The 25,442-nt window shown below is 61.5% G+C and overlaps 2 protein-coding genes across 8 annotated transcripts; both read right to left on the reverse strand.

Annotated features, from left to right (window-relative positions):
- Nucleotides 1-93: 93 nt before the first annotated feature.
- NDUFS8 (NADH:ubiquinone oxidoreductase core subunit S8) lies at nucleotides 94-4,275 on the reverse strand. The gene is made up of 7 exons (XM_082343957.1): nucleotides 4,176-4,275; nucleotides 3,159-3,216; nucleotides 3,019-3,069; nucleotides 2,355-2,444; nucleotides 2,088-2,260; nucleotides 367-495; nucleotides 94-281 (listed from the first exon to the last, which is right to left on the reverse strand). Exons 2-7 carry the CDS (start codon nucleotides 3,214-3,216, stop codon nucleotides 150-152), a joined length of 633 nt encoding a protein of 210 aa, XP_082200083.1. The 5' UTR covers nucleotides 4,176-4,275; the 3' UTR covers nucleotides 94-149.
- Nucleotides 4,276-5,631: 1,356 nt separating this feature from the next.
- On the reverse strand, nucleotides 5,632-24,007 carry ALDH3B1 (aldehyde dehydrogenase 3 family member B1). Of its 7 annotated transcripts, none has more exons than XM_082343953.1 (10): nucleotides 23,367-24,007; nucleotides 18,094-18,256; nucleotides 14,448-14,558; nucleotides 14,215-14,335; nucleotides 13,833-13,918; nucleotides 13,248-13,329; nucleotides 10,655-11,041; nucleotides 9,777-9,943; nucleotides 8,143-8,242; nucleotides 5,632-6,331 (listed from the first exon to the last, which is right to left on the reverse strand). In XM_082343953.1, the coding sequence occupies exons 2-10, from the start codon at nucleotides 18,253-18,255 to the stop codon at nucleotides 6,141-6,143; spliced, it is 1,407 nt and encodes a 468-aa protein (XP_082200079.1). In that variant the 5' UTR covers nucleotide 18,256; nucleotides 23,367-24,007; the 3' UTR covers nucleotides 5,632-6,140. The 7 variants fall into 7 exon arrangements, with proteins under 7 accessions (XP_082200079.1, XP_082200076.1, XP_082200078.1 ...); XM_082343950.1 differs by having other exon boundaries at nucleotides 18,094-18,549; XM_082343952.1 differs by lacking the exon at nucleotides 23,367-24,007 and adding an exon at nucleotides 22,704-22,783.
- Nucleotides 24,008-25,442: the final 1,435 nt, after the last annotated feature.

A 25,442-nucleotide genomic window follows, 5' to 3' on the forward strand; every position in this document is an offset into this window, starting at 1 on the left:
TCCGAGGACCTGGTCCAATGCAGGAAGCCACAGGCCGTGGTCAGGCCGCGGACGGTCTTGGCCTGGACAGCGGACTGCTGACAGAGGCGGTGGGCAGGTCAGAGCTTTTTATTGGGCAGAAGGGGACCTCGGGCCAGCCGGCGGGCCGGTCACCGGTAGAGGTAGTCGGCCTGGATGTTGGCGGCGATCTCGGCCTCCCACTTGTCCCCGTTGTTGAGCAGCTTCTCCTTGTTGTAGAGCAGCTCCTCGTGCGTCTCCGTGGAGAACTCGAAGTTGGGGCCCTGCGAGCGGGGGAGCAGGCGCAGCCACGTCAGGCCCCTCCGAGGAGCTTCCGCCCCGGCCTCCCCCGCCGCGGGGCCCGCTCACCTCAACGATGGCGTCCACAGGGCAGGCCTCCTGGCAGAAGCCGCAGTAGATGCACTTGGTCATGTCGATGTCGTAGCGTGTGGTCCGGCGGCTGCCGTCGGCCCGAGGCTCAGCCTCAATGGTGATGGCCTGGGGGGTGGCACAGGGTACTGTCACCTGCCAGCCACGCTGGCCCCAGACACAGGATCCAGCCCCCGCCACGGCTCATTCCCACTCCTGGGGGACTGGCCCCCCGGGGCCTACAGCGCGGACCCTCTGTCATCCACTCTTGGCCCGCGTGTACCTTTCCTGACCCCTCTCCTAACAGGCCACCCGGTGCGGCTGTGACGTCGGCCTCTGAGCGCTTGCCCTAGCTGACATTCTCTTGTTTGTTAACTGCCAGCACCTCCTGCCTGAGAACGTGAGTCCCACGAGGAGAGGGCCATTGCCTGCCTTGTTCACCATAGCACCTGCAGCCCCAAGGGGTTCCACCCCATAAAAAAAATGCCCCATTACTGTCGGTTGTATGTTGAACAACCTTCCCAATTACATCTAGTTATCCCCATTTAATGGATGAGAAAACTGAGGCTCAGAGAGGTTGAGGGGTTTCCCAAAGCCACACAGTAAGTGAGAGGCAGAGCCCAGACTCAAACACAGGTCCTTAACTCTCACTTCCTGGGCGCACACTTGCACCAGCTGGGGGAGGGGGTGGCCTGGGGCCTCCCACAGCTGGGAGGACCTTCAAAGGGATGTGGCAAAGGCCCTCAGATGTCCCCAGGAGTGTAATGCCCACCACTCACAGTGGGACCTTTGGCTAGTAGCCTCATCTCTTTGTGCCTCAGTTTCCTCATCTATAAAAATGGGGATAATAATCTCTACCTCCTAGAGTTGTTGCAGAGATGAGTCACGAGTTTGGCTCAGTGCCTGGTCCACAGCCGGCACTCACTGTCTGGATGCCACCACTGTTATTATTTTTTCGGGGCTCTCCTACGTGCTCCAGGTCGGTGGCTAGACTGGGGACAGCAAGGCCACAACCCGTGGCCTGCAGGACCTGGGAGTGGTCTAGGAAATGAGGCAGGTCGTGGACAGGAGCCATCCTGAGTCACAGAGATGCGGCCTGGAGCAGCCGCTGGGAGGGGGTCGCTGTGTGGACAGTGAGGACCCCCGAGCCTGCTGGGCTCCTGCCAGGCACATCCACCAGCCCAAGAGCCCCAGCTGTGTCTTTCTGTTTCTGCACTAACAGGCCGTGACTCCAGGCAGTCCGTGCGGGACCCTCCGACAGAACCAAATGCCAGGGGCTCAAAGGAGCAGCAACCGGGGGCAGTGAGGGCCTTGGCTGTGGCACACGTGTCCCTGGGTCCGGTCCTGTGACGGGCACACAGGCAGTGCTCCTGAAACTGCTGCTGCATCCGGGTGAAAGTGGAGACCCTCAGGTGCCGCCTCGTGGCTCGAGGCCTGGGTTTCACGCCCCCGCCCAGACCCCCAGGGGCTGGACCCACGTGCGTCACGTGGCCTGCTTAGGGCCGGAAGCTTCCCTCCCCTGACTCACTGCCTCTGCGTCGGCCCCCATTCACGGGGGGAAGTGGCTCAGAGCGGGAAAGCGACTTTCCGGGGACACACACCCAGCAGGGGGGGCAGAGTTCGGGCCCAGGGCTGCCCGCTTCACTCTCTCTGCAGCTGGCTGTGGCCTCCCTCTCCCAGTGGCAGGGGCCGGGGGCGGTCAGGTGGGGTCAGGGGCTCACCTGGGCTGGGCAGACGGCCTCGCAGAGCTTGCAGGCGATGCAGCGCTCCTCCCCGGACGGGTACCGGCGCAGCGCATGCTCGCCGCGAAAGCGCGGGCTCAGTGGGCCCTTCTCGAATGGGTAGTTGATGGTGGCTGGCTCTCGGAACAGGTAGCTCAGGGTCATGCCCAGGCCTGGGGGCGGCACAGGCACGGTGGGAGGGGGCCCTCCTCCCTAACACATCTGTGCCCCCGACCAGCCGGCCTCTCCCCTCCCCCCAGGGCCCACCTCGGATGAGCTCGGTCCACAGCAGGGTCTGAGCTGCCCGGTCGGTCACCGACTTCATGTCCATTGAGGGCTCCCGCATGTTCACATATTCTGCAGGGGAGGCGGGCAGAGAGGCCGTGGCAGGAGGCCTCACACAGGCCCTCCCCAAGGACTCCAGCTCAGGGAGATGAGGCCTGGCCTCCTTCTAGGTGCAACAGCTGGGCCCCCCAGGGGTTTGTTCATTCACCAAACCTCCCGCGCCTCAGTGAGCACCCTCGAGGCCAGCCTCAGGCCCTGGGCAGTCCTCGCCTGCTTCTCCGTGTGCCTGTGTGGCCACCCAAGCCAGGAGTTGATGGGGGTTGGAAGGGGCTCGGGCGCTGGGGTCCTGATGAAGAGGCACAGCTCCCAGGGCTCACACCTGGCAGCTCCCTCCTTGTCCCACACGGGGAAGGTCTGAGATCACACGGTGTGGCCACGTGGAAGGCCCTCCACCCCCTGCAATGACAGACCCTGCCCCCAAGAATCATATTCAATCTTGATCACCATCCTCTTTTTACAGAGTGGAAACTGAGGCTCCGAGAGGGCGAGCCCCCAGCAAAGCCAGGACCAGGACCCAGGCCTTCTCCCCTGCCTCTGGCGGGACCTTGATCAGAAAGCCTGAGGCTTGAGGCGCCCCGGGACTCACTGTAGGTGGCTGCCACTGTGCTTCTGTGGAGGCTCCGGCCCCTGGGATGCCCTGCAAGGAGAGGGGTTACGCTGTGCAGATGCGACCTCATGCTAGGAGGCTGGGCCCCTCACACCCACGAAAGGCTCCCTTGGTCCTACCTGCACGTGCGGCCTGGGCCAGGGCCCGAAGCAGCATGGGCGTGGTCAGGCAGCGCATCTGTGGGCATGAAGAGAGTGAGGCATAGGTGGGTCTCAGACAGGCATGGTTCCCCACCCCCACCCCCGGGAACCGGAGCATTTGCAGGAGCCTTGACCCTTGACCCCAGTGCCACTGTGTCAGCTTGTCCCTGCTCACCCCCATTCCTGTCAGAGGCACAGACGGGTTTCCTGTTCCCAGGTGCAGCCCCTCCCGGCCTCCAACCTGACCCAGGTTAACACTGCCAACTGCCACTGGCGTTTATTCAGAGCTCACCGTGCCAGGCACTGTGCTAGGGGTCACGCGCACTGTCACTTTATCCACATGAGGACCTCAGAGGGAGGCACAGATGAGAAGCCACAGCTCAGTCGTGTTAAGTGACTTGCCCAAAGTCACACACTGAGGGGGGTGGGACCAGGATGTGAACCCAGGCCAGACCCCTCCCTTTACACCCCCAGCCCTCCCCTGCTGAACCTTTTAAAGGCTTAAATAACCCTCAAGATCAAATTCCTCTCCCCAGCATCAAGGTCCTTCTGGAACTGTCTCCCAGCCTGCCAAGTGACCTTGGGTTTTCTCACTTGTGAAATGGGAGGTCACGAGAATGGAGGCGGCTCGAAGATGCCAAGGGTTTAGCCCAGAGCCTGGCACTTAGCCGGAGCCCAAAAGTGCCCCTCTCGTGACCTGTGACCTCTAACGGGACCATTTCTTTTGACCGCTGACTTAAGTGCCAGGCGCCCAACCCGGCTCCTTCCCCGACCTTCCTCATGACCTCTGACCCGACGGGCGCAGGAGGTGCATATGCGCCCTGAGGGTGCCGGTTTCCCGCCCGCTGCACGCTCAAGGACACAGAGGCCGCGGGTCCTGAGCGGGCCGAGATAAAGCCCTGGCGCGGAGCCGGCGGAGCCAACGGGGGCCGCACACTCGACCCCGATGCCGCGCTGCCCAGGCTGGGCCTTAACAGCTGAGCCCCGAACACCCACCTTGAATCGCTGCCTCTCCTTCCAGGGCCGAGGGTTCTGTCCGTCGAGAGGAGGAGCCTACATTCTGGGATGCTGCCATTGGGCGCGGACTCTTCATGGTGTGGTCTGATTGGCTGGTGGCGCAGCCGAAAGAGGCGGGATCAAAAAAATCTTTTCTCCGATTGGCTAGGGGAGCAGGCAGGCGCTTGAAGTGGTGTAGAGCGCCGCCGGGTTGGGTGCGAGAAGCTAGTGAGCCGGGACTCCCGAGCACTTGGAGGCGGGACATCCGAGGCGTGGTTTAAGGTTGCGGCTCATGAAGGACCCGGCGCCCTGGGCCGGAGGATACCTGCTCGGCCTCGGCGGGGCGTGTGTGATAACGGTGATGAGAATCGTAGCCTGTGGTGATTCCGCGCGGGAGCCATGCCTACTCTATGCTAAGCCTTCATCCTGGCGTCTTCATTTAATCCTCCCGGCAGCCCTGTGGGGAGGAACGATTATTCTCGCTTTATAGATGGGGAAACTGAGGCACGGACTTGTGTAGTAACTTGGCCCAAGCCTTAGATCTGCGAAGTGCGGCCGCCTGAACCACTCCTGGATCTGTATGACCCGGTAGCCCCGTCCCTCAACAGCCCCCAAACCCGTGTTTCCTCCCAGTGAATTGTGTGGCAGAGGGACCCCAGAGGCTGCGGACACTGAGAAAGCCCCTGAGGCCGCCTGTGTGTTGGGGGGAGTGGAAGGTGGTCAGGGAGGGCTTCCTAGAGGAGGTGATATCCAAGCAGAGCGCAAGGAGGAGTCGAGCAGAACCAGAAGGGCCAGAGAGCATGCCCAGCTCCTGTGCGGAGGTCCACCAGAGAAGGAGGACACATCCAGTGCATTAGAAGAGGACAAGGATTGGGGGGGGGGGTGGCGTGCACAGGGCTGTGCGGAGCCTCCCAAGGATTGTTATGAGTCCAGACTTGTGAGCCAGGGGAACCACTGAGTTCAGGCTGAGGGCTAGTATGGTCCAGTGGGCTTTGGGAAGATCTCTGAGGGGAAGGGCTGGGCCCCGGGGTAAGAGGGTAGGTGATGGATGGCCCGGGGCCCAGCGATTAGTGTGTGGATTGGAGAAGTCTGCGGTATTTTATAGAATCATCAAGAATTGCTCAAAGATGGGACTTGGGAGGTGAGAAGGGAGTGTCTAGCAGGAGGCCCGGGAGTTTGGCTTTGTGGCTGAGTGGATGGGGGATCACTGCATGGCATGGGGGCCCAGGAGGACAGGGAAGAGGAAGAGTCCAGTGTGGGACACGGTGAGGGGAAGGTGCCCAGGGCCAGCCACCTGGGGGACAGGAGCCAGTTCAGAGCTCCTAAGAGGCCCGAAGTGAAGGGAAGGGAGATCCTACCGTGGGCATCTCATCAACCTGACCTGGAGGGAGAGGTGCGGAGAGAGTAGAGGGAAGCAGCCTCCCCCCTCCCAAATGAGGAGACAGGACGCCTGGAGCCTGGAGTCGGCAATTAAGCTCCAACATTTAATCCTCACGGTGATCTCAGGAGGTGTTAATCACCTCCTCTGTGCAACAGATAGGGAACAAGGCTCAGAGAGGGCAGGGACGACCCAGGTCACAGCAGGCCCGCAGTGTGTCATGGACTAGATGCCAGGACCCCTTCTGCACCCTCCACAGAAAGGGGGGTCCTGAGAGGTGCCCACATCTGCCCTCGTCTCCCGGAACACAGGTGGCCAGCGTGGGAGCGGGAGGGCAGGTTACTGCACTGTTTCCCATGCTCCCAAACCTTGGCCCATCCTGGCTGGGGGGCAGCTTAGGGCCTGAAAAGAGAAGCCCCAGGAGGGAGGAGGGCAAGCACTGGTCTGGGCCGTGGCCCCGGCAGGTGTTTTCCTCCTGTGTCGTGGATCCCAGGTCGTGTCTCCACCAGCCTCAGGTGGCCACGGCAGCGGAGGACGCGTAGACATAAGCTGGGAGGGATGCTCGGAGCCCCTGTGCGTGGGTTGGCTCAGAGCAGGGCGCAGCTGCAGCTGCGGGTCTCCATCGCCATGAGCAGCACACTCAGGTTGCGGGGAGTGTGGGGCGGGTAGCGGAGAGCGTAGACCTTCTCCAGCCCAGGGCGGCGCAGCAGGCAGGCGCGGTGGTGGGAGAAGGTGTCGAAGGAGAACTTGCCGTGGTAGCTGCCCATCCCACTGGCGCCTGTACAGTGACAGAGAACACAGCAGTCAGGCCCCCAGTGGCCAGCCGAGGAGCGTCAGACAGACCTGGGCTCTGCCAGTCACACAGTATGACCTGGGTGGGCTACTTCACCCCCCGAGCCTTGGTTTCCCCAGCTGTAAAGTGGGCTAATCATGAGATGCTGTGGGTAAAGGGCTTAGCCCTGAGCCTGGCCCCAGCACCCACTCAAATAAATATTGGGGACAGCAGGTGCTGGGGCACGATGGGTAGACAGTGGCCAAGAGTGGATTCTGGGGGGTGGGGGATGTATTGGGAATTTGGGATTAACAGATACACACTACTCTATATAAAATAGATAAACAAGGACCTACTGTATAGCACAGGGAACTATATTCAGTATCTTGTAATAACCTATAATGGAAAAGAATCTGAAAACAAGAGCGTGTATATATATATAACTGAATCACTGCTGTACACCTGAAACTAACACAACATTGTAAATCAACATTTTCAATTAGAAAAAAAAGAGGGAAAGTAAAAAAAAAAAAAAAGTGGATTCCAGGGCAGCTGCCCAGGGTTGAATCTCAGCTCTGAAGTAGCCATGTCACCTTAAGCAAGTGACTTCGCCTTGGTCTCCTCTGTGACATGGGGTGACAGGGGCACCCACCTTCTAGAGTTACGGGGATTGGGCAAGTGTTCAGACCCATAGATACAGTAAGTGCTGTGTTGTTATGAGTCGCAATGTCCAGGTAGGGAGGCAGTCAAGGACCCGGCAGTGGGAAGTCCAGGGGACCCAGCCTGGTGGAATCAGGGGTAATCCAGGAGGGCTTCCTTGAGTGGGTGAGGCCTGAGGGATGTGGAGTTGACCAGATAAAGTGGGTGTGTGGGGCAAGAGGGTCCCAGGCTCGGGGACAACTCAGGGAGCCTTGGAGGTGGCTGACCGTGGTGTGTTGGGACTTGGGCAGAGTTCTGTGTGTCTGGGGCAGCAACCAGGGAAGCGGGGAAGGAGGCGGGAGCAGGACTCCATGGCCAGACCAGGAAGGGCGGCCTCAGGAAGCTGAGTCAGAGCCCTGGCTCCGTCTGAGGGCCTGGGCGCCGTGGAAGGCTTTGTCAGGGAAGCAGCAGGACCAGATTGCCCCGCAGACAGACCCCCACGCTTCCCTGAGGGGGGGGTGCTGGGGAAAGGGGTTCCAGAACCGGGGACAGCAGCGGTGCGCAGCCCTGGACCTCCACCACCACAGCATCGATCTCAGCCTGCCGTGTGCTCCTGTGACACCAGCCGCTCCCCAGGGAGGGTCCAGGCCCACCAGGGCAGCCCGCCAGGACCTGCTGGTCATTGACTCTAGTGCCAGGTGTGGGCAGGTGGTGGGACCGCAAGTCTCTGGCCCTCTCGTCCTCTGAGGAGGAGGTGGGCTCAGAGAGGGGAAGTGGTGGCCTCACACCACACAGCCGTCAGGCTTGCTGGGACCAGCCTCAGAGGCCAGGACTTCACAGCGGTACTGGGGGCTGCTGGGGCTTGGTGGAGGGGGGAGCCGGCAGGAGCCCCTGTCTCCTGTGCGACATGCCGAGCATGGGACAGAGGGGACACAGGAGGGGTTAAAGGAGCAGCATGTAGCCTCACTGTGGAGTAAAGAGAACACCCAAGGCCGCCCTGCATGCGCTAAGCCCTAGCAATCACAGTGATGTTTAAAAAAAACCTAAACTGTGTATCTGTGGGTCCACCTACATATGTACGTGCAGAGACAGGTATGGAAGGTTCCGCCTCAGACTCTGCAGAGGGGAGCAGGGTGAGAGATGACGGTAAGAGATGGCATGGCTCTGCCGGCACGTACCCACTCCTCCGAAAGGCAGGCTGGCGACAGTCATGTGCATGAAGCCGTCGTTCCCACAGAAGCCCCCACTGCTGGTCTGGGCCAGTACCCGCTTGACCACCTGGGAGAGAAGCAGCTATGAGGCTGGTGGCGGAGCTGCCGGGGCCGCGGGGGCTCTGTCCGGCCCCCTCAGGGCCCTGGGACCCTCTGCAGGGTCTGAGGCCACCGTGAGGGCTGAAGGGGGTGGCTGTGGAGCAGCCTGCCACCCATCCCCAACTGGAGACGTGTTTCTTGAGCGTCCCTTGCTTGTGGCCCATGCAGGTGACTGTGGACACAGACTCAGGCCTGATGGGGAGGCGGGAAACCCAGCATCCTCCTGGGGACGTGGAGGGTGCAGGGTGAGGGGCGGGCAGTCAGGGAGGCGTTCCCGGGAGGGATGTGAGGTGCCTGCTGAGTCTCAAGGGGGGGCAGAGATGAGTAGGAGGGCCCCCCAGGCAGAGTGAAGGGCAGGTGGGGAGGCCAGGGGTGGGGTGGGGGCAGGGACGCAGCGGGGGGCCTGTGTGCAGCACAGGGAGGACATTGAGATTTGGGTTTTGGAAACATGAACTTGATCCTTGCTTGACTTAATGAAGGCCTTTCCTCTTCAGTCTGTAGGTGTATTTGAAGAATGAGGGCGGTGGGGTGGGGTAGTGGGGGGACTTCCCTGGTGGTACAGTGGTTAAGAATCTGCCTGCCAATGCAGGGGACACGGGTTCGAGCCCTGGTCCGGGAAGATCCCACATGCTGCGGAGCAACTAAGCCCGTGAGCCACAACTACTGAGGCCCTGCGCGCCTAGAGCCCGTGAGCCACAACTACTGAAGCCCACGCGCCTAGAGCCCATGCTCCGCAACAAGAGAAGCCACGGCAATGAGAAGCCTGTGCACTGCAATAAAGAGTAGCCCCCGCTTGCCGCAACTAGAGAAAAGCCCACATGCAGGAACGAAGACCCAGTGCAGCCAAAAATAAATAAATAAATTTATAAAAAAGAAGAAGAAAGGGGGAGGAAGAGATTAGTAGACACTAAACAGTAATTGCACGAAAACTTGGCTATAGTTAGTTGCAACGTGTGACCCTCAGGTAACAGCTAGGTCGAGGCTTGCCTGCTGGTGGGTGGAGTGGACCCCCATCCGCTGACTCAGAAATCCCAGGGAGGGGCAGGGGACCAGGGCTCATTCTTGGGCCTGCATGTCCTGGTCATTCATCCTCCCCCAGTCATGCCATCCCATGTCGTGTGTGCCTTCCATGAGCCAGGCAGAGAAAGGGGACACTGCCGCCACCAGGCCATGATGATGCAGAAGAATGGAGGTGGGGCTGACCTAGAGGGGACACTGGACCCTAGAGAAGACCCTGGGGAGCCGCCCACTAAAGGCCCAGGAGAATGTGGCCTAGACTGGAGGGCAGGGGGAGGCCCTGCTGCCCCGAGGAGAAAGGAGAGGGACAGAGCCAAGACAACACCACCGTCCCAGAGCTCCTATGACTGTCCCCGAGGGACCAGGACCCCCTCCCCTCCTGCCAGGCCCCTTGGTCCACTCTGGTCCTGGAGCCACCTCACCGTCTGCTGACCTCACTCCACCCTCCACTGCTGCCACCTGCGCCCACCTCTGCCCAGCCCCACCTGGTTGCTGTTGGAGAAGGCGTACAGGGCCAGGGGCTTCTCCCGACGGTTGATGAAGTCGATGGCCTCGTCCAGGCTCCCCACGTTCATGATGGGCAGGATGGGCCCAAAGATCTCCTCCTGCATCACCGGCTCTGTCTCCTGCACGTCCACCAGCACCGTGGGAGCTGCCCGGGCACAGGGCACGGCTCAGCCCCAGGGGTGGGGCCTTGGGCAGGCAGGGCTCAGGGCCCCAGGGCCCCAGGGCCCCAGGCTCAGGGACGTTCTGGGGAAGGTGATCTCCCCACAGCCCCCGGGAAGTGACCTTGAGGGGCTCCCCAGCCTGACCGGGGCCCGTGGGGCCCAGAGAGCCCCTGAGCCTTGGTCTTACAGTCAGAGGGTGACCGGACCCGAGGTCCCAGGTCCCAGCCTGTTGGGGAGCAGCGCCACCCTCTGAGCCGTTCGGCCCAGGAAACTGGGGCTGCTCTGTTCACAGCATAGGGGATGCTCAGGACGGGCTGTTGAAGTTCAGAACCAGGAACCGTGGGCTCATAGCACCTGGGGTCATGACCCCCTGGAGCAGCAGAGCTTGGGGCTGAAGTTTGGAGCCTGAGCCCTAGAACTCTGGGGTCTGAGCTTGGAGAATCCAGAGCCTGGGCCAGAGTGCTGAGTCGTGGGGTCACAGGCTCAGACACGGCAAGGCGGAACACTAGTGTCACAGAATCGTGGCACCAGAGCCGTGGACCAGGCTGGGCTCTAGCAGTGGGGTCGGGGAGCCTCAGGGCCCCAGGTTACAGGCTGGGCCCAGACTCGGGGCCCAGCTGTGGCCCCCAGCGTGGAGGGGCCGTAGCTGGGGTGGGCTGGGAGTGGGGCACAGTGGCAGGGAGGGCGGGACTCACCGATGTAGCAATCGCTTTCATCACTCTGGCCCCCGATGGCCACTCGGCCACAGCTCAGCAGGCCCCGGAGCCGCTGGAAATTCTTCTCACTGACGATGCGGCCCAGGTCTGGGGAGCTCTGGGGGTCTTCGCCATAGAAACGGGTGATGGCACTCTGCAGGGCGGGCAGCAGTCGAGCCTGCATTTCGGGGCTGCACAGGATATAGTCGGGGGCCACGCAGGTCTGGCCGGAGTTGAAATAGCGGAAGAAGGCCACGCGGTTGGCCACGGTCTGGGGGTCGCAGTTGTCGTCCACGTAGCAGGGGTTCTTGCCCCCCAGCTCCAGCGTGACGGGCGTCAGGTGCTTGGCGGCAGCAGCCATGACGATCTTCCCGACTCGGGGGCTCCCTGGGGTGGAAGGAACCAGAGTGGCTCTCGGTCACTTGGACCAGGCGGGATGGCCTCAGCCCAGGGCTGGGACCCCTCAAGGGGGCTCACTCCCTGCCCTGCGGCTCCCTGGAGAGGCAGTAGAGCGGAGGGTGGGGCAGGGGTGGGGGGGCGAGAGTCACCCTCACCTGGCTTTTCCTTGTCAGTTGCTGCTGCACTGGGACCTTTTTCAGGTCGTCCCCCCTCCACTTCCTCCCACCCTCCCCCACCAGCCCCACACAGTGGAAGGTCCCCGAGGAGCTCTGCCCACAGCTGCAAGCCAGGCCCGGCTCCCTCTCCTGACCTGCCCAGGTAGACACCCAGGAACCCCCCGTCTCCCTGCTTCTGATCCCAGCTGGGCCTGCAGGCGACTCTTTCTGACCTGCCGCCCGAAGTCCCTCCCCACCCTCCACTCTCCTCTGAAAGTGACTCCTATGGGCCGGCTCCAGCTCTAGCTGGTCCACATTTGGGTCTCCCCTCCCTGACCTAACCTGGCAGCCGAGGCGCCCTCCACACCCGCCGTCTGCCCCCGCTTCCTCTACGTCCCCACCTCTCCTCTGGGCTGGTGTCCTGGGTCTCACTGTCCCCTCCTCCACTCAGCCACCCCCAAACACTCCTGACAGCGCCCCCAGGCCTCGAGACACTCTTGCCCATGCCTGGCCCAGGGTCCCACGCTGCCATTTCTGTCGTGATGACCCTGGCCTTTCTCGCCAGCCACCACGGCCCGAGGGAGCCCAGAGCCCAGTCACCCCTCTGGTCTCACTTCCTCCTGCTTCCCTGCCCTCGTTCCCTCCCATCCAGGCCCCCGTGTCGGCTGAGCCTGCCCCAGGGGCCTCCCCCTACCACGGCTCCTTCCTTAGTTCTTCCTATCTTTGTTCAAACACCTCCTTGTCTGTCAGGCCGTCCTGACCACGCCCACAACTGAATTCCCCACCTCCACCCTGATCACCTTTGCAGGGGCTCCAGGACAGTGTAGGAGGCTTTGTCTTCCTAGCCCTGCTTTATCCCAAGGCCTCGCGGTGCCCGCCTGCGCTCTCAGTAAACATTCACTGAGTGAGTGAGTGGATGTTGCCCAGGCCACATGCTGTGACAAAGGCTTTCATTCATTCATTTGTCCTTAAGACAGGCCTGTGACTTGGGGATGGCCCCTATCATACCAATAAGGAAACTGAGGCCTGGAGAAGTCAGGAGATTATGGCAGAGTAGCTTCTGGCGGTCCATCGGCCTCTGCACAGACTGCCTCGGGGACCTGGTGTAGAAGCTGGCCTCCGGGGGTCTGCCTGCCTTGCCTCTGCACCCTCGGTCCTGGGGGGCCAGGGCCCAGAGTCCACCGAGCTTCGGGGTGTGATGGTGGAGGGTGGTCAGGCCCCACCCCCGGCTTCCTCCTCCTGGTGCTCCCACCCCCTGGGAATCCGTAGGAGCAGCTGAGGACCCTGGCCCCTCTGCTCCCACAGTCGCCCTCCCTGTCTGTTAAGGTGGCGGCTGGCAGGCCTTGTCCTGGGCTCGTGGCAGGGTCTGGGCAGCAGAAAGGCAGAGACGGCACGTCCCCTGCTCTGATGGGGACGAGGTGTGCAGCACAGGAGGCGGGTCTGCTCCTCCCTCCCCCAGGGCCTCGTCTTGTCTGTATCCTCCGCCCTTCCATCTCTTCTGGAAGCTCCGTCCTGGTCACTGGAAGCTAGGTGGTGTCTGGACCACATGGGCACATGTCAGGGTGATGGCAGGTGACCTCTGGGAGCAAAATACAGCCTGCCCCAATCCTGGCCAGTGCAGTGGGCACTGCATCTTTTTGTCACCCGAGCCCCCAAACCCTCATCTGTCCAGCCCTCCAGAAGGGCCGTGGGCTCCTGAATGAGTGCCTGGCACAGCGGGAGCTCAGCCAGGGCAGGTGCTGTGATGTGTGAGATTGTGAGTGGTGGAGAGGCCTGTTTCCGGGATGGGGCCCATCCCTCCCAAGGGTCCCCAGGGGCCCGGGGCTGCTCCCCAGCCTGCTCAGGGAGCGCGGAGCAAGCTCGTCCTGGGGCCGAGAGCACCACCCAGCACTTGCCCCAGTCTGCATCGTCCCTGGCTGGCTGTCTGCTTCTGTTCCTTGCAGCCCCTCTCAGAGTTGGAGATGAGACCCCTGAGGGTGGGGCTGGGCTCAAGCCTCTCACCTCTCCCATCCTGCACAGCCCCCAAACTGGCGCCTCACCTGTGAAGAAGATGTAGTCGAACTTGTGCTCCAGTAGCTGCCCGGTCTCCTGGGGCCCGCCCAGCACCACGGCGAAGCAGCTCTGCAAGGCAGACGGGCGGAGGGCTCCCTCTGGGACCCCAGCCTGAGAGCCCACAGGGCACCTGCCTGCCTGCCTGCCTGGGACGGCTCCCCCCTTGCCTGGCCTGACCCACAGGTGCCAGGGCTCCAGGTGGGCTGGGTCGGGCGGGGAGCGGGGAGCTCCCCAGGGGCACTGGGCACAGGCAGTCCCAGCCCAACAGGTGTAAGGTTGGGGCCTGGCGGGTTTGGGGTTGGGACTGAGGCCGGGGCTGGGCCAGCAGGGCTGACCAGAGACAGATAGGGACCCCTGGGGGACAGGCCCCACCCCTCTGTTTCACTCAGAGGGAAACAGGCTGAGAGGGGCGGTGACCTGGCCAAGGCCACACAACCCAGAGGGGGCAGGACTGAGGCTGGAACTCACGTCCTGTCTAAGGAGCCACGCCAAGGGCTGCCCGGCCCAGGGGGGCCTGCTTAGCCCTGCTCAGCCCCAGTGTAGCTGCTTGGTCTGTACCTGGCCCTGCTCACCTGGTCCAGGTATCGGGGCAGCACCTCGGCCAGGACCTTCTCAGTGCTCTTGCTGATCTCCGAGGGCTTCAGCAGCACGCAGTTCCCTGAGGGGCGGGGCGGGGAGAGGAGGGGGCCAGTTGTAGCCACTCCCCGTCTCCATTCAGTCCTCACACCTGCAGGGCAGGTGCCGGCCTCACTCCACCTTCAGGTGAAGAATATGGCTCAGAGAGGTGCCGTGCTGGCCCCAAGGCCACACAGCCTGGAGATGCTGGGCCAGATGGGAACCAGGCCTTCTTAGCCACCTGGTGCCAGCTCCCCCCTCCTCCCTGGCTCTGTGGGCGGCTGTGAGGCTGGGGGGATGGGCGGGGGGTGGGGGGAGAAGGTGGTGGTTCCCTCTCACCTGCCGCGAGGGCGCCCACCAGGGGCTCTAGGCTCAGGTTCAGAGGGTAGTTCCAGGGGGCGATGATGAGCACCAGGCCGAAGGGCTCCTTCCGGATGAAAGCCGAGTCCAGCTGCGTGGCCTGGGCCGGGGCCGGAGTGATGGTGAACGGTGAGGTGCCAAGACCCCAGCCCCTCAGCACCACCTGCCACCCAGAGAGGCTGCCTGCGGCCCTGACCCCCAGGGTCACTCACCAGGTTCTTGGGCACTTTCTCATCCTTCATCCAGGCCCGCAGGTTCCTAAGGGCCGAGTTAATCTCGTTCTGGCTGATGCTGATTTCAGACACCTCTGACTCGAAGGCGGACTGCAGGGGAGGGGGAGGGGCAGGGGCAGGGCTTGGGCCAGGGTACCCAGGATCCGCAGGTGGCCGGAGCCGTGGGGTGGGCAAAGCCTCCCCAGGCAACGCCTGTCTTATCCACTCATTCATTCATTCATTCATTCACTCCATGTTCACTGAATGGTTACAGTGTGTGGGTGCTGTTTCTGTGCTGGGGATGCAGCGGCGACTGAAACAGACAGAAAACCTGCCCCACGGAGCTGACATTGTAGCAGGGACGGTCGACGTGATGATAACACTGACTGCTCCATTAGGACGTGACAAGCGCAATGGGAGGGGATGAAACAGGATAGGAGGGATAGAGACGGCTGGAGTGTGTGTGCGTGCGTGTGAGTGCATGTGCGCATGTATGTGTGTGTGTGTCTTTGCTCTATTTTATATAAGATGGTCAGTGCCAGCCTCTGGGATGGGGTGACATTTGAGCAGTGAGGAAAGGGAGGGAAGGAGCCCATGGATACCTGGAGGCAGAATATTCCAGGCAGATGGTGTGTCCTGTGCAAAGGCCCTGGGGCAGGTTCAGGCTTGCTATATTCCTGATTAGCAGGGAGAAGAGCGGGCGAGGTGATGAGGCCAGGCAGCTGGGGTGAGGACTGTTGAGCAGAGCAGGGACAGGATCTAACTTCAGTTTGAACAGGACTGTCTGTGTGGCCCTCTGTGGCCTGCTGTGTGGATGTCAGTCTGCAGGGGACACTGGGGACAGGTGTCTCTGGGTCACTGGGGACTGGTCACTGGGGACAGTTGTCTCTGCCATCAGTTCCCACAGCCCAGGGGCCAGGGCAGATTTCAAGGGCAGGAGTCGGAAAAAGGAGAAAATCAATAGGGCTTTTGTCCTGATCTCTGCCTGCCGGCATGCCTGCCCCACCCCCACGAGGGAGGAGGGACCCAGCCTGTGGGCTGCAGGCAGCTGGAGGCCCATGGCCTAGGACACAAGAGCCAGGCTGTCCTGATGCCTGAGACTCAGCCATTATGGCGCAAGTTCCTTCCTGTCAGAAGAGAGGGCGATGGGCCCAGGAGTGCCAGAGCTGAGCCTTGGGGAGAGGGGGAGGGTGCAGGGACCTTGGGAGGGAGAAGCCACGCCCACCAGCGCTTCTAGGAGCTGAGCCTGCTTCAGGCATGCCTTCTACTATGTCTGTGTCCACAGCCCACACTCCTGCCCAGCGAGGTCTCCTGTGACCTGAGTGAGGTTTGGGCCTGTTTAAGGGATGATCTGGACCCTGCTGAATGCCAGGAGCTTGGAAGAGTAGGCTGTTTTGAGCCAGGGTTCTGTGCCCTTAGGCAAGAACATGCCCTCTCTGAGTCTCCTCTGGGGGTGACTGGGTGTGACCACCTCTACCTGGAAGGGCTGTCGGGGGGTTAAATGGGAGGATTTGTGCAGGTCAGACAGGGCAGTTGCTGCCTGCTGGGAGGGTGGGGGACAGGGCTGGCCGAGCCCAGAGGGAGGGACCAGACCAGAGGCAGGGACCAGATTGGATTTTCTGGGCTTCTGCTCCCTTTGTGGGGCACGGGCTCCTGGAGCCTTGAGAGTTGCAGGCAGGAGGTGAAATCTGAGCCGTAGGGAGAACAGGGACCAGATAGACCATCGGGTCAGGTCTCACGGAGGTGGCCAGGCCAGGCCAGCTGGTGGGCAGGGCAGAGGCTCAGTGGGGTGTCAGTCCCCAGGGAGCCCGACATGCCAGGGTAGGGGGTGTGAGCCCCCTCTGTCCTGGACCAGGTCCAGTGAATGGACACTCCCCACAGGGAGGCAAAGCCAGGCCCCTTGGGTGTCAGAGAGCCAAGGAGAGTACGACCTGGTGCCCTGGTTTCATAAATGGGATAGCAGATGATTCCAGAAATGGCTGACGAGGGAGCCCGGGTCTCACCTGGCTACAGTCCTGGAGTGTGGTGATAAATAGAAGGTTTGAGGACCCTGAGAAAGGGAGTAGGCGTCACCAGGAGGCCACGTCCTCAGGACAAGTCCTTGTGGCCAGCTTTTGCTGCCCCCGTGAACGGGGGTGCCCAATCCATGACCCCAGATGCCACAAGATACTAGTCTCGAAGTCCGTGACTGCTCTGGACACCTGGCTGGGTGCCTGCAAATCAGCTGGGGCCCAAGGAGGCTGCAGAGGGCCGCCCAGGCCTGCCAGTGCCGGCATCTCTTTCATGACCTGGGTGGAGCCAGTAGGCCCACCGGAAGGGCAGGGGAGGCAGGAGGGCAGAAAGGGATGACCCCAGGGTTCTGCTCGCAGGCTCAGGAGGTCTGGGGTGAAGATGAGCTCAGCGCCCAGCATGAGCCAGTGTGGGACTGCTGCAGCCCCCTGGGGACAAGTGGTGACCACAGGGGCTGGCCGGCAGCCAATATGCAATCCGTGGGCCTGTCCTGGGTGTTAAGTATCAAAACAGCACCTTGCCAGCTGGTAAAGAGTCACAGCCTTGGAAAGTTACAGGTGGTGAGGGGCCAGTGGAGTGGGGCGTCAGGGGTGAGCTTGGACACCGTGGCCTTTGTGGCACGCTCAAGGGACATTTTGTCCAGAGAAGAAGCCCCTGGACAGTTGTCCTAGGGTAGCGGCAGCCACACGGGTGGGGCCTGCTAGCTGAGATGGTGGAAGGCTGCCTACAAGGAAGTGTATTTCTTGAGGTCCTGCTGTGGCTGCTGCTGGAGATGGGAGGGGCCGAGCCCCCAGGCCTCCAGGGTTTGGACAGAGGCCATGATGCCCACAGTACCTAGTGAAGCAGAAGTCCTGCACATGCGGCCCTAGCGGTGTGACCCAGCTCCCTGGACCTCATCTCTTGCATACCTCTGCCTCTTCCACTCCCCTTCAGCCACTCTGGCCTCCTTGCTGCTCCTCAAGCACAGACACACCAAGCACCTCCTGCCTCAGGGCCTTTGCACATGCTGTGCCCTCTGCTGTTTCCCCCCCTTGTCCACGTGGATCCTTCCCCCTCCTCCTTCAAATGCCACTGTCTCAGAGAAACCTTCCCTGACTCCCACATACAAAACAGCACCCTGACCCTGGCCCTCTCTCACCCCCTTCACACTGGGAGTGTCTCTCCATGTCATTCATTACCATCCAACGTACTGTGTATTTATTTACTGTCTAGTTGTGTCTCTCCCCAGGAGGCCAGCTCCCTGGACACAGGGACTTTGTTTTATTTGTTGTATCCCCAGAGCCTACAACAGTGCCTGGCCCATAGTAAGTGTTCAGTAAATAGTAGTGGAGTGGGGGAATTCCCTGGTGGTCCAGTGGTTAGGACTCCGCACTTTCACTACCGCGGGTTCAATCCCTGGTCGGGGAACTAACATCCCGCAAGCTGCACCGCGCGACCAAAAAAAAGAAAAAAATAGTAGTGGAGTGAATGAAGAAATGAACGAATGCAGAAGAGCGGGTTACGGCACAGGAAAGGAGGTGGGGTTTGACGGCTTTTAGTTCCCCTTCATGGGGGATGCAGCTGTCCCCATCTCCCCTGTCTCAACCTCCCCACCCCTGCCCTCCTCCTCCCACCCCTGCCCCTCCCCCCAACCCACCTTGTGCAGGTCCTGCGCCAGCGCCTCCTGCAGAAGCTGCTTGTTCTCTTGCAGGAAGCAGCTCAGGCCCTTCAGCTGGGCAGCCCGGAACTCGGCCGGCCGTGTGCGCCCCGAGCCGAAGGCCTCCCGCAACCGCTGCAGCGTGTCCGCGAAGGGGTCCATCCTGCCGGGCGGGGCAGCATGGGCCGGGGCGCCCCACCTCCAGGCGCCCTCCACCGCCCCTGCCTGCACCCGCGTGGGCCCACGGGCGCCCCCATGGGGACTCACACGTAAGCCCAGGAACCAGGGCTGCCCCACCTACACATACACACACACAAACACACACGCAAGGGGCACACTTGGACACCCACTGACAGAGCTACAGACCACACCTCTTAACCAGTGGGCAGGAGGGCTCTGGACCCCAAGGCAGTCACGGGACTGGGTGTGGGCTTGGGGACAGCTACTCCGTGGCCCCTAAGAGTGAGCAGGGAGCCAGGGGGGTCACGCTTCTTCCTGCCACGCGGGAATTAGCCCTAAGCCATGGCCCCCACCCTACTCCGGTGCCCCTGCTGGAGACGGGTAGCCCTTACCCCAGCAGGCCTGAGTGGAGTAAGCAGGGGGAGTTCGGTAACTAGAGGGAGAGTCCAGCAACCACCACTTTGGGACATTCCCAACACGGAATGCTCTGTTCCCACTGTCCCCAGCTTGGGGGCCCTGCCCAGGGTGGCCAGGCTGGCTGGTGGTGGCTCAGAGGGCTGGGTGACAGGACTCCTCTCCCTGTGCCCCAGCTCCGCAGCAAGACGGGGAAAGAAGAACCCCACCTCCCAGAGGCCCTGCTGCCCATCCCAGCCCCATCGGCCACAGTGTTGGAGAAGCAGGGAATGTTGAGGGGTGAGGGGTGAGGGGTGAGGGGGCAGTCATGCCTCCATGCTGTCATCAGCCAGGGCTGGCAGACAGGGTAGGGGCTCTGACATTCCCCCGGGCGCCCGCCTGCTTACTTGAAGCTCATCAGAGGAGCTCTCTGATGCACTCAGTCCTCGGTCTGGTGCCAAGGACCAGTGGGGACCCTTTCCTCCTTCTCTCTCTGACTCACTTCCCTTCTGGTCTCTGCTTGGCTGATGCTTCCTTCAGGCAGCCCACCATGATTACTCCCTTACACATTCTCACAGTGGGCCCTTGGCTCTGCTCCCCACCGCACTGTGTCATACCTTGTGATAAATACCTGGTTTCCTTCTGTCCACCTCCCTGCCCCGCCTCCCCATCCCTCTCTTTCCCCTCCCACTGGACTGGGCAGCAGGACCCCTCTTTGCCTACTTAACTTATCATTTGGGTCTTTGTGCCCCAATCTCCTCATCTGTTAAGGTCACCCTTCCACCTACCACCTGATGGGTGTTTATCAAGGATGAGACCATGCTGGCCAGTTCTAAGCCCAGGACAGGGCGTCAGTGCCCTCAGGGTTGCCAGCTATTGTTAAGTGACTACTGCCACCACGGCCTTAAGTTTTCTGGAGGACTCCATGACCCCAAGGGCTGAGCTGTTCCAGCCAACAGGATGGCCTGGCCTGGTGGGCACTCTGTGCTGAGAGCCTGGCTGGAGCCCTATGCTGTCCCCATAGGCACGAAGGGGGCCAAACCGGCCCCACGGGCCTCCTACTCCGATCAGGAGAAATGGGGCAGTTGTCTCGGGCACAGGGCGGGCACCACATCCCCCAGAGAGGGTGACTGTAGCAGAAGAGGGACCTCATCAGAGCCCCTCTCACTCCAGGCTTGTCCCCAGCTCCAACCCTCCTCCAGGGAGGAAGGCATACTGGCCAGAGACCCAAGAGCCAAGAGACTTGCTGACCCCTAAAGCCGCCACCTGAGCTCAAACCCTGACCCTGCCTCTCTGGCTGTGTGACCTTGGGCAAGTCACTCATCTTCTCCCTGCCTCAGTTTCCATGCCTGTAAAAAGGGGGTGCTACCGTTCCACCACATGAAGCACCGGCCATTGTATGCATGGTAAGAGCTTAATAACGGTCAGCTGTGGTTATTGTTACCAAGTATTCAACAAATATTTATCCCTCTTCCTTCCCCCCATCCTCTCTCACCTTCAGACTTCTGCTGATGGATGCTGAGGGCAAACCACACCCGCCCCTCTCCCGCCTCCATAAGGTTCTTTGCACTTTCCTAAGAGTCTGCAGAACCCACAAAAATGCAAGGCACGTCACTTGAATAGTGCATCTCCGAGTACAGTGTGGGGTGGGGAGCTCTGCGGGGGTGGAGGTCTGGTTGGAACATTCCAGCAGCCTCTCCTGGCAACACGGAGGCCAGCTCACACCATATTGCAGTTTGATCAGGACCGAGGCCCCAAGGGGTGACTGCTGCAGGGCAGGGAACTGGACTCAACCCAGGTAAGCAGATGTGCAAGGCTGCCTTGGGCCTGGGGGGACCCTGGGCCTGTGAGCCCACAAGGGAGCTGAGCAGCCACTGTGGACACACAAATGAGGGGGTTCCTTCATCGGGTGGTCTGGGGGCCCTGAGCCCACCTCCCTGGGAGTTGCTAAGTGACTTGATGCGACAAGGGATGGGCCTGGTTCCCCGGGCCCCAGGGCCAGCCACCTTCCCTCAAGGCCGTGAGCCTGGGGATTCTATAATAATAATAATAATAATAGTGACCAGGCACTGACTGTGCCAGGCACTGTGCCAGCGTGGGTGCCTGATGTGAGTGCAGCATGGCTTTTGGATGGCACCCCTGTAGGAAGCTGAGGCCCAGGTCATGTGGCATCGAGGAGGGTGACAAAAGGGGCGGGCACTCAGGTCTGCTGCCTCCAAATCATCATCAAGAAACAGCTGCTGCCCGAGCCCTGTCCCTGGGCCCTGGCTGGTCCTGCCGATGAGCTACCTCTCAGCCCCCACCTCTGCCCACCCTCTCATCCTTTCTGCCTCGGTTTCCCTGTCTATACCACAGGTCTTCTAAGAGCACCCTCTGTATGACGTGTCGGGGGCCTGAGGACCTGGGTCCAAATCCCAGTAACTCTGTTTATCAGCTAGGAGACCTTGGGCAGGTGGCTTGGCCTCTCTGTGGCTCACTTTTCCCATCTGTGCAATGGGGATGGTGTCTTGTAAGTACCCCATAGTGCTGTGAAGTGCTTGGTGCAGGGCCGAGCCCCGTGAGTGCTCAGTGAGGATGGCTCTGAACGATGGTTATTCAGACTGCAAAGGACAGCTGTGCTGGGGGGGTCTCGGGGAGGAGACCCTGGGGTGGGAACCCGAGGAGACCTTGGCCCAGTGTGGGCACCAGGGAGGCAAGGACATCAACTTGAGACCCAGGTGGGGGCAGGGATGCGGGGCTGGCAAGAGTGACAGAGGTGAACATGGTGATCTGAGGGCCCAGGGGACCCCCATCAGCCTGTCAGAAGGTGGACGGCACGGGGCTGCCTCGAAGGCTCTGCAGGTCCCAGTACCCTAGAGTCTCCAATCTGATCTCCCCTCCCCGCCCCGTGTAGCCTTAACCTGGATTTTTACAAGGTCTCCCAAACTCTGGGGAGCAGCCCCTTCCCTTCCATGGTGGGTGTGGGGAGCTGGGGACCAACCCTTGGCCATGGGCCAAGCCAACCCCCGCCCCGCCCGCCGCACAGAGAGGCTGTGCCACCGGCTGCCTGATGCTGGAGAAGTCTCTCCTTCGTGGACCCTGGCAGAGTCCGTTCCCAACAACACGATCGCTCAGAACCGCTCGCTGCGTAGCCCACCCCAGCAGCGGGCATGCGTGGCAGTTGCCCAGGAAATGTGTTGCCAAATGGATGCTCGACCCCCCCCCCGCCCAGGGACAGGGGTGCATTCCTTCCTGGGGCGGCCGGTCCAGAGCTGGGACTCTTGGCTCCCTTGGTAACTCCAGGGAGAGGAGGGGCGTCAGTCCAGCTCAGACAAAATAAGGGTGCTGCCTGGCCTCGGGGACTCTTGGCCCTCTCTCTTTGCTCTCTTAGGCTGGGGCAAAGGGAACTCCCTTCCTCCTTCCCCTTTCTCCTCAGGCGAGCAGAGAAGCCCCGAGAAGACAAAGCTAGTCCCTGTGCGTGGCCGTGACTGGCCAGGCTTGCCGGGACTGACGGCAACCCAGAGTCCCCAAGCCAACCTGCCAGCGGGTCCCTGGCCCCGACTGCTCGCTGCTATATCCCCAGCCTCTGCAGAACACCGTACCTGAGGCCCTGCCAAGCTGCCCTTCCTCCTGGTCGGCCCTGCTCTATCCAGCTGCCCTTCCGTTACGAAATGTCCAAGGCTGGGCCAGCCCCTGGGGCGGGGCTGCGCTGGCCTCGTGCCTGACTTTGACTCTGGGCTGGCTGGAGGCTGCAGGCTGAGATTTCCCCATCACTTCCCTCAGGGGCCTCTAGATCCTTTCCTGGACCACAGAGAAGGAGCCAGGGCGCAGAGAGGGCCAGCACCAGGCCAGGGCCACACAGCAGGTCTCCAGGAAGCTCTGAGCTGAGGGGTCCATCTCGACCCCTGATGGGAAGGATGAAGGATGAGCTCAGGGTAGTGGGCCCAGGAATTACAGTGTGGGGTGCAGGCTGTGGCCTGGAGTAGCAGGGAAAGCCTCGCTCCCCGCAACCCGCCGCCCCCCACCCCCGGCAGCCCCTCTGAGCCTCAGTTTCCCACCTGCAAAATGAAGAGGTCAGATCCAAAGACAGCTGGAGTCCAGAAATACAATCCCAGGGCCCAGGCCCGCTGCAGGCTTCGTCCCTGCCCTCTGCGCGTCTGTGTCCAACAGCACCACCTCATCCAGTACCCTGCTCACAGCACCTGTCACCCCTGCAACCTGACATTTTACAATGAGGAAACGGAAGTCCAGAGAGAGGGCACAGGGCATGAGTGACAGGCTGGGACCCACATGAGAAGGTTGTTGCTCCAGAGCGGGGCTGGGTCCACCCCGCTGCTGTTCCCTCCTACCTCCCGGGAAAGAGCGCCACCCTCTGCCCTCTAGGTGAGCCGTCATGATGTAAGTGTCGCCATGAGGTTCCTGTGTCCCTGCCCCTCTGCCTCACCCCGCCCCCACCCCGGGCACACCTGTCAGAGCCAGCACAGAGGGGGATGATCCCCTGGCAGGTGCTGGTGTCAGACAGGCAGGCGATTAGGTTACGGGTAGGGGGACAGGAACATCCTTTGTGCTATCGCCCCATGCCTGTCGCCCTGGGCCCGCTGCTGCCCTTCCACCTGGGTGCCCTAGGTCTTGCCTGGGATCCGGGTCCAGGGCCTCTGGGCCGACTGGGCACCTGGGAGATGCTCCTCACTGCCCCCGCCCTCCCCGCTGCCCCTGCCTACCTGGGAGGGCAGGAGAGGTCTCCCGGCCCACACCTGCTCTGGTAGCCCCTGGAGGCTTCAGCCGTTTGGGACTGGGGTAAGGGGCTGCAGGGGCCCCGTCCTCTGCGTGGGATGGAGCCCCCAGCCGCTGCCTGTCACGTGGCTCAGCATGTGATAGCCCTGCCCTGCTGTCTGGAGCTGAGCCAGGCAGAGGCAGAGCCAGTGTCAGGCGGGGCTGGGCTGGAGCTGAGCCTGGCAGCGGTCAGCCAGGAACCAGGTCCAGAGAGGGGCAGCCACTGATCTAAGGCCACACGGCAAATCAGGGACCCACCTGGGGAGGTACTGGTGGGTGGGAGGGGTATTGCAGGATCCTGAGCGGCCCCTCCCTGACCGGGGATCCCTCCAGCTGGGGTTACCCTGAACTTGTCATGAATTCAGCCTGAGAAGTCCCCAAAGAGGCCTGTCCTCCTGACACAGGGGTCCTAACCTGGCCTGGGAGTGAAGCGCTCGCCAGTCTGAGGGGGCACTGCCCCTTGGGGAGGAACAGGGACCGGCCCTCTCCCCTCTCCGGTTTGGATGCCTCTTGTTGATCCTCAGAGCTCCAGGAGCAGGACGTCCCTGGCGGTCCAGTGGTTAAGAATCTGCCTTCCAATGCAGGGGACGAGGGCTCGATCCCCAGTCGGGGAACTAAGATCCCACACGCCGTGGGGCAACTAAGCCCACGCGCCACAACTAGAGAGAAGCCCGTGCACCGCAAAGAAGAGCTCGTGTGCTGCAACCAAGAACTGACGCAGACAAATTAATTAATTTTAAAAAAAAGAAAAAAAAGCAGCTCCAAGGGCTCCGTGGTACCTAGGGGTGACATCCTTGTCGCAGGGAGCTCGGGATAAATGGGGGATGTTGCGTGGGGTACCACTAGGAGCCACTCTTAGAACCAGCTCCGGCGGGTGGCAGGCTCTGCCGGGGTCCCAGGTCAGCCGGTGGGGCGGGTGTTGGGGGGAGCACAGAGGTTGGAGGGGACACATCTGCCCAGCCAGGCCCTGCTCTTCTGCAACTCCTCTGGGTTTTAGTTTGGAGAACGGGATGAAAAGACCCTCATGAGTGTCACTGTTGGCCTCCCTCTCCGGGCAGAGGTGGGGGAGGATGAGCTGGTCATGGGCTAAGGCATCATTCATTCATTCATTCATTCATCATTCCCTCCCTCACCTGGTGAGCCTGGCTCACAGAGCCTCAGACCTGCCCAAGAGCACCTCACCACGTCGCCTGCTGACAGATTCAAACCTGGCTCCACAGCCCACCTGCTGGGTGACCTCGAGCAAGTTAGGCCCCTCTCTGGGCCTCCGTTTCCTCCCCCCAAATTGGGATTGATTCGACCTGCCTCACAGGGCTGCAGTGAGGGCGAAATCAGAGCACATCTAGAATGCACCTGGTATACAGTAGGTGCTCAATAGGTGCGAAGGCTTTTCTATCCCTTTCCCCACCTTCCTAAGGGAGTGGCCACCCCAGGCCTTGTCCTGGGGCCCTGCCCCCGCCTCCTTCCCCCTCCCAGCCTTGAAGGCAGGACCACCTGGCTCCCCCCAGCAGCCACCCACAGAGGCCAGTGTGACCCTGGGGTGCAGTCAGAGGCCACTGGGGTGCAGTGCCTGGACACAGCTGGCACTCATCCATGTGCTCACTTAGCAAAGCTTTACTAAGCACCTACTGTGTGCTAAGCGCTGCGCCAAGCACTTGACACAAATTCTCGTATAATTCTCAGATGTTATGGTCTGAGCTTTACAGATGAAACAACAGGCTCAGAGAGGGACAGTGGCCGGGCTGGGGCCACACAGGAGAGGGACAGATGGGGATTCTAACCCAGCCAGCCCCAAGTCCCCAGCCCGCAGCGTCTCCAGGGTGCCCCGAACTCTTGCTTAGGAGGTGGGTGGGGGTTACCCCCACTCCCAGGAGTCTCAGCTGAAAGCAGCATCTCTCCTGGACACTTGCTGTGCCAGGCGCTGGGCAGGGTCTTTGGCACATCCCAGCTTGGGGACCTCCCGACAGCTTGGGACGATCATCATCCCCATGGTTTTCAGTTTAAAAAATGGTAAAGATTAGGGC

This window comes from Balaenoptera borealis, assembly GCF_965194805.1.
Source record: "Balaenoptera borealis genome assembly, chromosome: 11".
Lineage (NCBI taxonomy): Eukaryota > Metazoa > Chordata > Mammalia > Artiodactyla > Balaenopteridae > Balaenoptera > Balaenoptera borealis.